The sequence below is a fragment of the Trachymyrmex septentrionalis genome, unplaced genomic scaffold, assembly GCF_001594115.1.
Source record: "Trachymyrmex septentrionalis isolate Tsep2-gDNA-1 unplaced genomic scaffold, Tsep1.0 scaffold202, whole genome shotgun sequence".
Lineage (NCBI taxonomy): Eukaryota > Metazoa > Arthropoda > Insecta > Hymenoptera > Formicidae > Trachymyrmex > Trachymyrmex septentrionalis.
The window spans coordinates 124,794-136,768 of record NW_017305203.1 but is presented as its reverse complement, the minus strand read 5'-3'; the positions used below and the strand labels follow the sequence as shown (position 1 = coordinate 136,768).

Here is an 11,975-nt window from a genome sequence, read left to right as displayed (position 1 = left end):
ATATATATATATTATATATATACAATCTTTTTGCATGTGTTACTATACATTTTTTTTTAACATTATATTAACATTTTTTTTTTACATTATGTTTATTAGAAATATTAAGTAATGTTGTACATTCTAAAGATTAACTGATAGCAAAAAAATCCTAGGTATTCTTCTCTGATTTTAATAAAACTTAATGGATTAGAGGAAGTAAAATATTTGGCATATATTTTTTTTATCAGTAACTAAACATGTTTAAGAAATGAAAACAGATCTTGGAAATAAAAATACAAAATATGCATAATTTCGAAAGTTATTCACTGGTATAGAAAAATTAACCAGGTGCACTCGTTTATATTACTTAGCATCAGGGCTTGATAAAATAACTTATTATTTAAAATAACATCTATAAAATAAAATCTAGGAACTAATTTGAAATATAAACTTGCAAGAGTTGGTAAAAAATTGACACAACTTATTTAAAATAAAAAATATAAAACAAATTCCAAGAACTTTAAAATATTAAACAAAAAATAAGTAAAGGAAGTCATTTAAAATAATAAATGCTTGCAACTGCTGACCAACCAACAATTGGAAGTGAATCATCACAATCTATATATATATATGTGTTATTAAAACTGATGATGAACTAATGAAGGCTCAAAACGAGAGTCAAAATATGTAATCTTTTTATTGTAGATATTAGTAAATGGATTTTTTTAATTTTTAAGTTATAGTGCATAAACAATAATATTATATAATATAACGCTCGTTTTAAAAAAAAAATATCAATAATTCAAAACGACTGAGAGACGAGCGAATAAGATATTTAAATAAATGGATTCTTTTTTTTAAAAACCGTTTAATATGAAAGCATATATAATAATAACGTTTAATAAAATAGCAATATATATATAATATACGTTTCGGCTCACAGATTCTTCATCAGACTCTGTCTGATTACTGACTTGGTCTCCTATTGTTACTTTAGGATTAAACGTAAGATTTATGAATGTAAGTTCAATTTTTATATTATTAACTGATGAAGATTCTGTGAGCAGAAACGTATATTATATATTGCTATTTTATTAAATGTTATTATTATATATGTTTTTCTATTAAATGTTTAAAAAAAAAGATTCATTTATTTGAATATTGTGAAGAATTTTCTGTGCAACAATTAATGCACTAGATTTTTATATGCCTATTATTTTTGTTTGTTTGTTTAATCTATATTCATATATTAGGTGTTCGAATTTTAAATTTAATTAAATATAATTGTTCTAAATAAAACCGACCCTTGACTGTGATACGACTTTTAAAATTAAAATATAAAATGAATTTCTATTGGGAGTACAAATTAGTTCGGTTCGTTTTTTTGTGTTCAAAAATGCATTTATTTCAAAACAAAATGAATGAACAGGTTAATTAAAATATTGTCCATCGCTGGCTATTACTTTTTCCCATCTCTCAGGCAATTTTCGAATTCCATTTCGAAAAAATGACTCGTCTTTGGAGGCGATCCAAGTTTGGAGCCAATTTTCGATTTCTGAGAAAGAAGTGAACCGGTAATCAGAATGAGCAATGTCCGGAGAATACGGCGGGTGCGGTAAAACATCCCATTTGAGCGTTTCCAAATATTTTTTTACCACTTTTGCGACATGAGGCCGAGCGCCTTTCAACGTCTCGCGGTTTCAGCTCATAAGGCACCCAATTTCCTTGTTTTTGAATTATTCCCATGGCTCCCAATCGTATGGAAACGGCTTGTTGAGTTACTCCCAATGACTCTGCAAGCTCCTCTTGCGTTTGACTCTGATCTTCTTCGAGTAATGCCTCTAATTCTTGGTCTTCGAATTTTTTTAGCTGTCCAGAACGAGGCTTGTCTTCAACGCTGAAATTTTTATCCTTGAAACGCCGAAACCATTCCCTACATGATTTATCAGTTGAAGCAGTGTCACCATAAACTTTGATAAGCATTCGATGGGTTTCAGCTGCACTTTTCTTCCAATTAAAACAGAAAATTAAAACCTCCCGCAAATGCTGCTTAACACAAAATTCGACATTTCCAACACAGTAAAAATCAAGGTTTTTGTATGAAACTCAAAGCAATATGAACTGAATATTATTAGCAAATGTCTAAGGTTTCTGAAACCGCCAAAATCAGCTGTCACTACGAACCAGCTGGAACAGCTGGAGCCATCTTTTATAAACGGACCGAACTAATTTGTATTCCCAATAAAATTTATTTGAAATATGGAATCGTAGGAGTTAATATAAAACTTATTTAAAATAAAAAATAAAAAATAGATTCCGAAAACTTATTTAAAATATTAAATAAGAAATAGATAAGAAGAAATTATTAAAAATAATAAATATTAAATAAGTTTAACTTTATATTTTTTAAACTTAAAATATATAGTTTAAATAAATTTATTTTATATACTATAGAGCCCTATTTGGTACTCTCGAAGTCATGCGCAAGCAGTGCAATCCCGGCGCATCGAGCGGCGAATGCTGCGCCACGCCGAGGAAAGACTTGTTTTCGAGGATAATGCGCAATTTGGTGTGCAACGTCGATTTTGAAATTTGATATATTTTGTACATTTACGAAATTATGCTATCATGCTTCATTCAAAAGTTCTAGTCAGAAAATAAAAATATGACCGATTTTTTAGAATTAATTTTACTTCTTAAACACGTTTGATTGCTGATAAAACAAATATATTACCAAAAATATATATCATCAAAGATTTTTATCCATTCTATAAACCCACCAAGGGGGTTTTTCATTAAAATCAGGGAGAGATACTTGGAGCCTTTCTTTTTAGTTGAACATTCTTCGCAATATGTCAAGGTTATCAAGTTGTTTTAATATCATAAGCAAAAAGTTGATTTGTAGGTTCACGCTTATACTCGTAATTATTAATATATTATTTGTTATTGATCTTTATTGCAATTTTATTTTTTTTTAAATAGTATTACGGAGGTTATATTATAAAAATTTATATTATAAAAATTATGTAATTATTGATAAAATATTCTTGATAATACTTGTATTTTAATGCTTTTTACTTGTATTTTAATTTAATATTATACAATAATGCAAAACATTTTTTTGAATTTTTATAGCCGTATTATCAGAAAATAAAAACCGGTTGCTAATGTATGCAAATAAAAGATATACAAATGTATATATTATATAAGCTTATCTAGATCCTGTAAATCAATTTTAGTACATGTTTGAAAGACATTAGTTAAGATCGTGACGTTTTTTTAATTTACAATTAATATATTTGTTCTTTGCTCAAGCAGAACAACAAGTCATTATAACATCAATATAATGTTAAAATAACTCCAAAATATCATTTATGATTTATTTTAATGTTATTTTAATATCATTTTAATGTTATTGTGATTTATTGTTCTGTCTGAATGATGTTTGACTTTAGATCATAAAATATCTGTTCTTTAACAATAGCAAATTTGTAAGAAAATATTTTTTGGCTTGGATAATGTTTTTCATAATTTTTGCTTTTGCGCTTGTAACTGCATATGCAGTAGTAGAAATACGTAAATAAATAAATAATATGTTCTTATATCCATCATTATGTGACCAATCTTTTACATACAAATAGAAAGCATTTATAATATTATAATATTATATATGTTTTTTATTTATATAATTTTTATCAATATTAATATCAGTTTGAGTCAGCTTAAAATTTTTCAAAAATTAGCGCAATTAAATTTATATATTAAGGAATATATTTTAAACTAGTTTACTTTAAATTTATTAATAACTTTATTAAGGGGGCAATTTTTTGGTTTATTTTAATAAAAAAATGTATATAAACATGTGTTCTAAACATTTAATTTCCGAAACACAGGGTGCTTTAAAACAAATTTTTTTTTAAATGTGTAGTATCTAATAACCCGTTTACTTAAATATAAGAAATATAGTTTGAACACTAGTCCAAAACAGAAAAATAAAAACAGGCTTCAGTTATTCTGATAAAATAGAACAATTATGAATTGTTGAAAATGTGTGTAGTAAACTGATTGACCCGCAGTAACAGAGAACTGAACTCTATTTTTTGTTTGTTTTTGTGACTTTGTCACTTTGTGTATGGTCATGTGAATGGTAATTCACGTGAAGTAAGGCGTACTTATGCAGAAAAATATCCTCAACGCAATTTACCATGTCGAACATTCACCGTATTTGGAAACTAAGTCGTTTAGAACATGTTTACATAAATTTTTTTACTTAAAATAAATCAAACAATTATCTCCTTGATGGCAATATACTTAAGGAACACTGTGTATAAATTTAAGGAAGACCAAGGCCGATTGTTATAGTTTTATAATAATATATTTATATAAATAATGATTTTAGAAAAAAGTGCGTGTAAGGTTTTTAACAAAGTTTTTAAAGATTGTAGGGGAGACCGGGACTAAGTAAGCATTTTTTTTTCAATTGCAATTTTCAATAACAAAGTAAACGATTTTAGTTAAATAATTATTAGCGTTTTCTAGAATGATTATAAGACTTACAAAATGGCAAATAAAAAGTTTTGGTGTGTTTGCACTTTATCCACAAAAAGTGTTGTGATCTCAAAAAATAAAATCGAAAATACGTTTGACTATCTAAACATAACAATGCGGCACCTAATCTAACTAAACTACGTCGGTAAAGAAGACACACGAAATGCCATCTACAATATAAATTGAGAATTTAGATATATTTTTGTCACTCAAAATTCAAATGCTAGCTTAGCCCCGGTCTTCCCTATTCCATTCCATTCCGATGGCGCAACATCCCAATATCGGGGATTGGGTCTTATACTTTTCGTACGTATGTCCGTAGTGCACACGCAGATTTCCAGTGAACGAGAATGAATTAAAATGAATTAAAATTTGTTTAATGTGTACTTTAAATCCATGAAAATGGATTGAAATGGATTGGATCTGAACTGATATATTAATTTAATATTCGAAAAAAAAAACATTTATATTTAAGAGTTACAAATTTTATTCTTAAGACATTTAATAATAATTATATCTGAAATTATAACTACTTCAAATTGGTATTGTGATACACCACTTCTTTAATTGGTAAATGTGTTATTCATTCTCTACTTCAATTACAACCAGCTAAACTAGTAACAAAATTGTATAGATATAATAAAAATATCATTATTTAACAGATATAATAAAATATAAATAATTTACATTAATATGAGGTACTAACATTAGGTAAGTGTCGGATAACCTAATCTCGCTTGGCCGATGTCGCGTGCCGTGATTAGCCTAATATTCAGGCTGTGTTCGACTTGGTTTGCGAGTGTTCACATCGATCATTCATTTTACTTTTAATCAAAGAGAAACAAAAGAACATAGCTCAATTATTTTTACGTTACAACTTTTTTGAACTTAGTTGAAAATTAAAACGAAAAATTTCTTACTTATAATTTTGAATAATTTAAGTAGCATTTATGGTCCATTTTTAAATAAAAACTTATTTATTTTATTCAATTAGATTGAAAAACTGCATATTCAGAATTTTTATATTCAGAATATAAAGCAATGTTCACAGTTGCACAGAAATTGCTGATATTATTTTTGAATTTAACTGAATTAAAAAAACTGTACTTTCTATTCACAATTTTGAATTAAGTAATATTCACGATGTATAGAGATATGCTTTATGCAATTCCTATAAACGAATAAAAATGCATTCAGGATTAAAAAGGCATAAACATTTGCTTTATGCAATTCTTATAAATGAATAAAAATGCATTCAGAATTGAAAAGGATTTATTTCAACATTCATGAATCCGTATTTCTAAAAATCTGAATCCATTTTAATCTATTTCATTCCGTTCTCATTTGCTGGATTGTACATAGATACGAAACCTGCAATTTAACCGGTTCCGAATGGCAGTTTTAAGAGGTTTTCTTGGCAATAAATACTCTTGGTGGTTTGCCGAAGAGGAGCTACGAGCGCGTGAAAATTTTTTGGATCTGCCGGAGATCGAATCCGAGTCTCCTAGCATGATAGACTCGTGCGCTGTCCACCATGCTGCGCTCGTGTTCCAATCTCCCTTATATGTTATAATAAACTTACATCTCCTTAGATATTAAAACAAATCAGGGAAGATCGGGGACAGTCGATATAGTTTTTCTTAATAAATTTTTTATCTGTAATTAATAAATGAAATATAAATCGCAAAGGAATTTTTTAATAGCTACATGTTTAAACAACACAGAAATTATATTTATAATTTGATAGTATAATTATCTCTATTAACGGAAAATATAAGATGAGATGACACTTGTAATAAATGACATTTAGAATCAATTGTTCCAATATCCAAATTTTAAAATATAACGCATATAATTAAAGAAACTATAAAAGAAAACATGCATAACATAACTTTATTAATCATTTTTATATAATATGTGTATAATACGTAATTATTATGACATAAGATGTATAAATTTGAATATTTAATAAGAGACAATTATATCTTATATAAGATTATCAGTTGCCTCTGTTGCGCTAAGGTTCCCAGAGCAAAAATTTATGGCATGCCAGATGTACGATCAGGCTCTCAATAGGAAGTGATAAGGTATGCACTAGTCGGGAATTTTCTACTGGACCTGACTAGGGGAACCGGTAGAATACATTCTATATATGGATGATCCAAAATTCACGAATTTAGGGTACAGGACATAATACTTACGCTAAAATAAACAATTTTTTTGTTTAACAAAATTGCGTCCAATAAATAATTTAAGTTCTTATTTGTTAACTTCAACCTGTTCTCTTTCAAAAACTGTCCGACTAGAAATTGGCCCGACATATCATGAGGCTCTGACCAGGTAATCATAAGGCATATTTTGTTAAGACCATCCCGATTAGGTCCTTATCATTACAAAGTCAGGCTAACCAGTATAGTTAAAAGTAAATAATTTAATCAGGTTCTGATGAAGATTTGATGTACATGCCTTATTGGCAATATATATAATAATATTTAAATATATAAATAAAATAAAAAATAAATTAAAAAAAATGAAAAATAATTAATAAAAAGAAATCAAATAAAATGAACTTTTCTTTTCTTTAAATTAAAATATTTTCTTCGTCACCAAATGACATGAAATATAACCGATGAAAGACCGAAGGCATAAAGATTAATCAAGGAAGTAGAGCATCACAAATTACGATAATTATTTGTTATAAGGAGCATATTCAGAATATACGTAAGTATAAAACACACCTTTATTACGTGCGTTTAATATAAATTATTTACAACAAGAGTTTATTTCTGACGTGTTCACTAATTATTTAATAATTTGTTATTTACATTTATGGATTCTGTAAAAGATTGCAATGAGTATGGTGATAATTTTTTTATTGAAGCAGATGAACAGAGTCTGAAGGATTCATTTGACAAGATTAAAAAATTAACTGCTTGAATTAAAATTTATTCGTTACAAATCAAACTAATCAAGACTCCTTATAAATCAAAGAATTGGAAAGGATACGAGCAATAGGAGTCAAGCGCAGAAGACGTCGCGCAAATAATATATCTATGAAGTGTAAAACTTCTTTCGATAGGCAGTTCGTTATATATGCAGTGGTTACATATTTACACAATATACTATTTAAGACTATTCTTAAGGCGGATAGTTATTAAAAATAGCTTCCAATTAGTTGAAAAATTAAAAAGATTATACATTACAGGTGAACATAAATTAATTTCATTGGACGTTATCACTTTTCACGAATGTTCCAATAGAGATAGCGGTTGATTGCGTGAATGAGCAATGGAGTTTTATTTCCAAGGATTGCTCTCCGCCTAGGAATGAGTTTCTAGGAGCGATACGATTCATTTTAGATTTCACCTTTTTTTCAACTGACAATAAAATTTATAAGCAAAGCTTCGGCACTCTAATGGGCTCTTCTTTATCACCTGTAATAGCGGACCTTGTAATGAGGAGATTAGAGACGATGTCTTTGATGTCGTTGAATTTGGATATTTTATTTTATTATAGATATGTAGATGACATTTCTACTGCAGTTTCTCCCTCAAGAATTGATATTTTACTACAACAATTTAATTCATTTCATCCGCGTTTTCAATTCACTACAGAATTAGGGGAAGACAAAATAAATTTTTTGGATATCACTATATCTATTATATATTACTGCAATGTAATATAAATGTCTTTTTGAGATATACATATCTTTTTATATATACCAAATACATACATGTATATACATGTATATACAAAATATATAGAAAATAAGTATAATAGTAATATAAATTGACGCTATGGATATAATGAAACGTACATGAAAAGGATGTAATATTATATATGTGACATTCAATTTTGATTCGATCAATCTGCAAAGCCATGTTCGAAGACATTAGATTGAATTATTTGTTATTTCGTTTATATTGTTTATTAGATGTAAAATAAATGTATATAATATATGTTGGGAATGAGTGAATTCCAATAAATGATTGAAAGATGGTTTATTTAGTCAAAAACAGACTTGACGACACATCGTATACAAAAACGGTTAGAGAGAAAAATTGCCGGTAGGGCATGAATACAAAAAAACGCGCCTAGCGGCAAACAGAATATTAAACATAAAGATGTCGATAACTAATCGGCTATGACTCGTACGTCGGTAATCTGCCGGGCGCCATAATTGATTGGACAAGCAACTATCCATCAATATATATATTAAATATATATAGTTCTGCATTAACTGAAATAGGTAAAAATTGGAATGGGCAAGATCTGGACTTATACATTGGACTTTCAATTCAAGTTCTAATAAAGTGTTTCTAGTCGCGGAAGTAACATGTGGCCGAGCCATGTGTCACAAAGCAAAATAACTTTTTGATTTCCTTTCCAAGCTCAAGGCCTTTTATAAGAATTTCTTTACTCAAACTGTATAATTAATTAGATTGCACTGCAGTAATCGTTTCGCTCGATTTGAGAAACTCATATTTAATAAAGCACGTTCTTCTGATCCCACTAAATGTAGAAAAGAATTTTATGACCATAGATGTTATGCTATTGAAGAAAACTCCTGTATTTAATTACTGCTTTTTGAGTTTATTTAATTTTAATTTTAATTATTTTATTAGGGTTACTATAACATATTTATTTTTTTTATTAAGACTATTTTTCACAAAAACTTTTTTTTGTCAAACATGCAGATGTTGAGTCGATTACCAATAGCACATCGAATAGTTGAAATTGAATCTGTACATAACAGAATCAATCAATTAGAATCCTTCCTTTTCTGCTATTTCGTAAAAAAGAGGAATTTTGATTAATTGATTTTCTTTTGCACTGTGTATTATGTGTTATATGTTATGCAAAAGTTTGTGCTACGGCTATAAGCGTATGATTAACAGTAAGCTATTTCATTAATGCTACGGCAGATGACTGAGTTGCATTTTTAGCGAAAAAAGTATTTAATTCTTTCTTCTTTAGTCTCCATTTTTTGCCGTGACGTAATTTGTTATTAACCTTCACGTAATTTCATCATCATTAAGATTATTCTTACTTTAAAATCTTTAGAACCAAGATTGATACATATACGTTCAAATATAGTATGCTTATAGGTCTTGTATACTATATTATATTAAAAATATTTAGGATGTCAACACGTAAATTTAAATACAATTTGTCTAATAATGCAAACGTAAAAAATTGGAAAATTTTATCTGTTTAGATTTTAGCGCTATCTATCTTTGACCCCAGAAACTTACACACAATCCCATATATATAAGCTTGATGAGTTGCATAAATCAGTTGTTCTTGGCTTTTGTCATACATCTAATAAGATCGTTAAATTCTAGAAAGTATTATTCTGCAAAAGGACCACTTTAGTTTAAAACATGTTTGCTGTTATTTTTACTCTTGCACTTATAACAGTACATGTTGGAGCGGAAATACGTAAGTAAATGACAGATATTTATTAGTCTTTATTACTGTATATGCAAGATCTTATATCATTAAAAAGAAAGTTATTATGATTTCTTTATCAGTTCACAACTTAAAAATTCAAACGAATAAAATATTTTCAAATTAAGTACTTTATTTTAATGTTTAAATGAAAGATTTTTAATAATTTTAATTTAAAATGTAAAAACATACATTACGACAATAGTTATTATATAGTGCAATATATTAGCAACGCAAATTGCGTATCTAGTACATGCATTGCTTGCAGGATATGCGTTAGATAGTAATAATACAAAAGATATGCGTGTGAAAAAGGACTTCAGATGAAAAGAAGCCATTTTCATCATAGTCCTTGAATAATTAATCAAAGCACAGTGCTATTAACTTCTATAGGAATTGCTTGTCAAACATTTATCTACGTATTATATAAAACGGCAATATAAGAACGTTTTTATAATGAATACATAAGAATGTTTTTATAATGAATTTCCGCAATATAACTTATGTACCTTGTAGACTTGGTTTGCTATTAAGTGCAGTCGCACTTGTAACAAGTTTATTAGTGTCGACAAATTAAAAGAAACATAATGCGGAATATTTTTTGATATCTAAACTGTATAATAGAAATGTTAAATGAAAATTCTATGACAATATTTACAAATCTTTTACCTACTTATTTTATTATTAATTATTATCCTGCATTTTTTTCCTTTTTCCTTTTTTCTTTTTCTTCGTTCTTTTTTAAATTGATTAAAAAAGATTTTGTATATTAAGTTTTTAAAAATTATATTAAATTTATATTAACTCTCTGTTTCATACGAATGAAGGCATTAAAATAATATTGTACTGCAGATTGTACATTATTTTGAAACGTATTTTACGCATGATGTAAAATAACAGGTGTAACATTGCGCATAATGGCAATAGCAACTGAAAATAGCCAATCGAATTTGAGCCTATGCACTCATTGCGCATGGAATTGTTACACCTGTTTTGTTACATTATTTTATCTTTTTTATATTTATGTGACTAGTAGTTATTTAAAAAGTATTTAATTAAGAAAAATTAAACTTAAATGTAAACTCTTTATAGCCTCCTACATTCAAGTGTGCGGCCGTAGAGACTCGAATCTTGATCAGTGTATCATAAATAATATCGATAATTTGAAAGGAAGACTCTGCGATGGAATTCCAGAATTGGGCATTCCGTCAGGAAATCCGTATACTTTTGATGAATTACTCATTACAGACGGGCCTAACGCCAAAATTTACATTAGAGATGCAAAAATAATGGGAATGTGTGATTTTGTCGTAAAATCCTTTTACTCGGATATCGACAGACTTCACTTTGATGCTGAAGTAGTATTCAAACAGATTGAAATAAATACCACTTATGATTTTAACGTACGTTTATTGGTGCCTATTGCCTACAAGGGACCGATTTACTTAACCTTAGGTATGCAGAAAGTCAATGTATTAAAATAAAACAAAAAAGAACTTTAATATTTAATTTAATTTTTTAATATTTAAGTTAACTTTTTAATATTTCATTTTTTTATTTTATATCTTTATTGCAAATATCAAATTATAATTTGCAGATAACGTAACAGCAAAAGCAGATATAGATATAAATCTGACAACTAGAGACAGCAAAAGATATGTATATTTATCAAAGTTGAAGATTAATATTGATTTCAAAAATTATAATGTTAAATATGACGTGTACAATTCGGATTTAGCACAATTCAACGAAATTATTAAGAATTTTTTAGGCAACAATCGAGAAGAGATTGTTAAAATTCTTAAACCACTTATAGAAGTGCAGATCTCCAGACGGATTATCTTGATTTCTAATAATATAGTTAAACAATTTACTTACGAAGAGCTCTTCCCCGATAGAACATAAACCATAAAAAATAAAAAATTGTCACGTTACTATATTTGTGATTAGAAACGGAGATTTTTTATTTTTCCGAATGTGGAGTAATTCTTAAT

General features: G+C 27.8%; 1 protein-coding gene across 2 annotated transcripts in view; it reads left to right on the top strand.

The window, feature by feature from the left end:
• The first annotated feature begins 9,704 nt into the window (after positions 1–9,704).
• Positions 9,705–11,975, top strand: part of LOC108747903 — a 6,548-nt gene continuing 4,277 nt past the window's right edge. The window contains exons 1-3 of one of the 2 annotated variants that reach the window (XR_001939275.1): positions 9,705–9,972; positions 11,074–11,436; positions 11,579–11,958. Coding sequence is in view for 1 of the 2 variants with exons in the window: in XM_018485794.1 (XP_018341296.1) it covers positions 9,915–9,972; positions 11,074–11,436; positions 11,579–11,886 (729 nt within the window). In the remaining variant the exon portion in view is untranslated. Of the gene's footprint in view, positions 9,973–11,073; positions 11,437–11,578; positions 11,970–11,975 lie in introns of those variants that run through there. The other variant, XM_018485794.1, reaches the window with a different exon arrangement.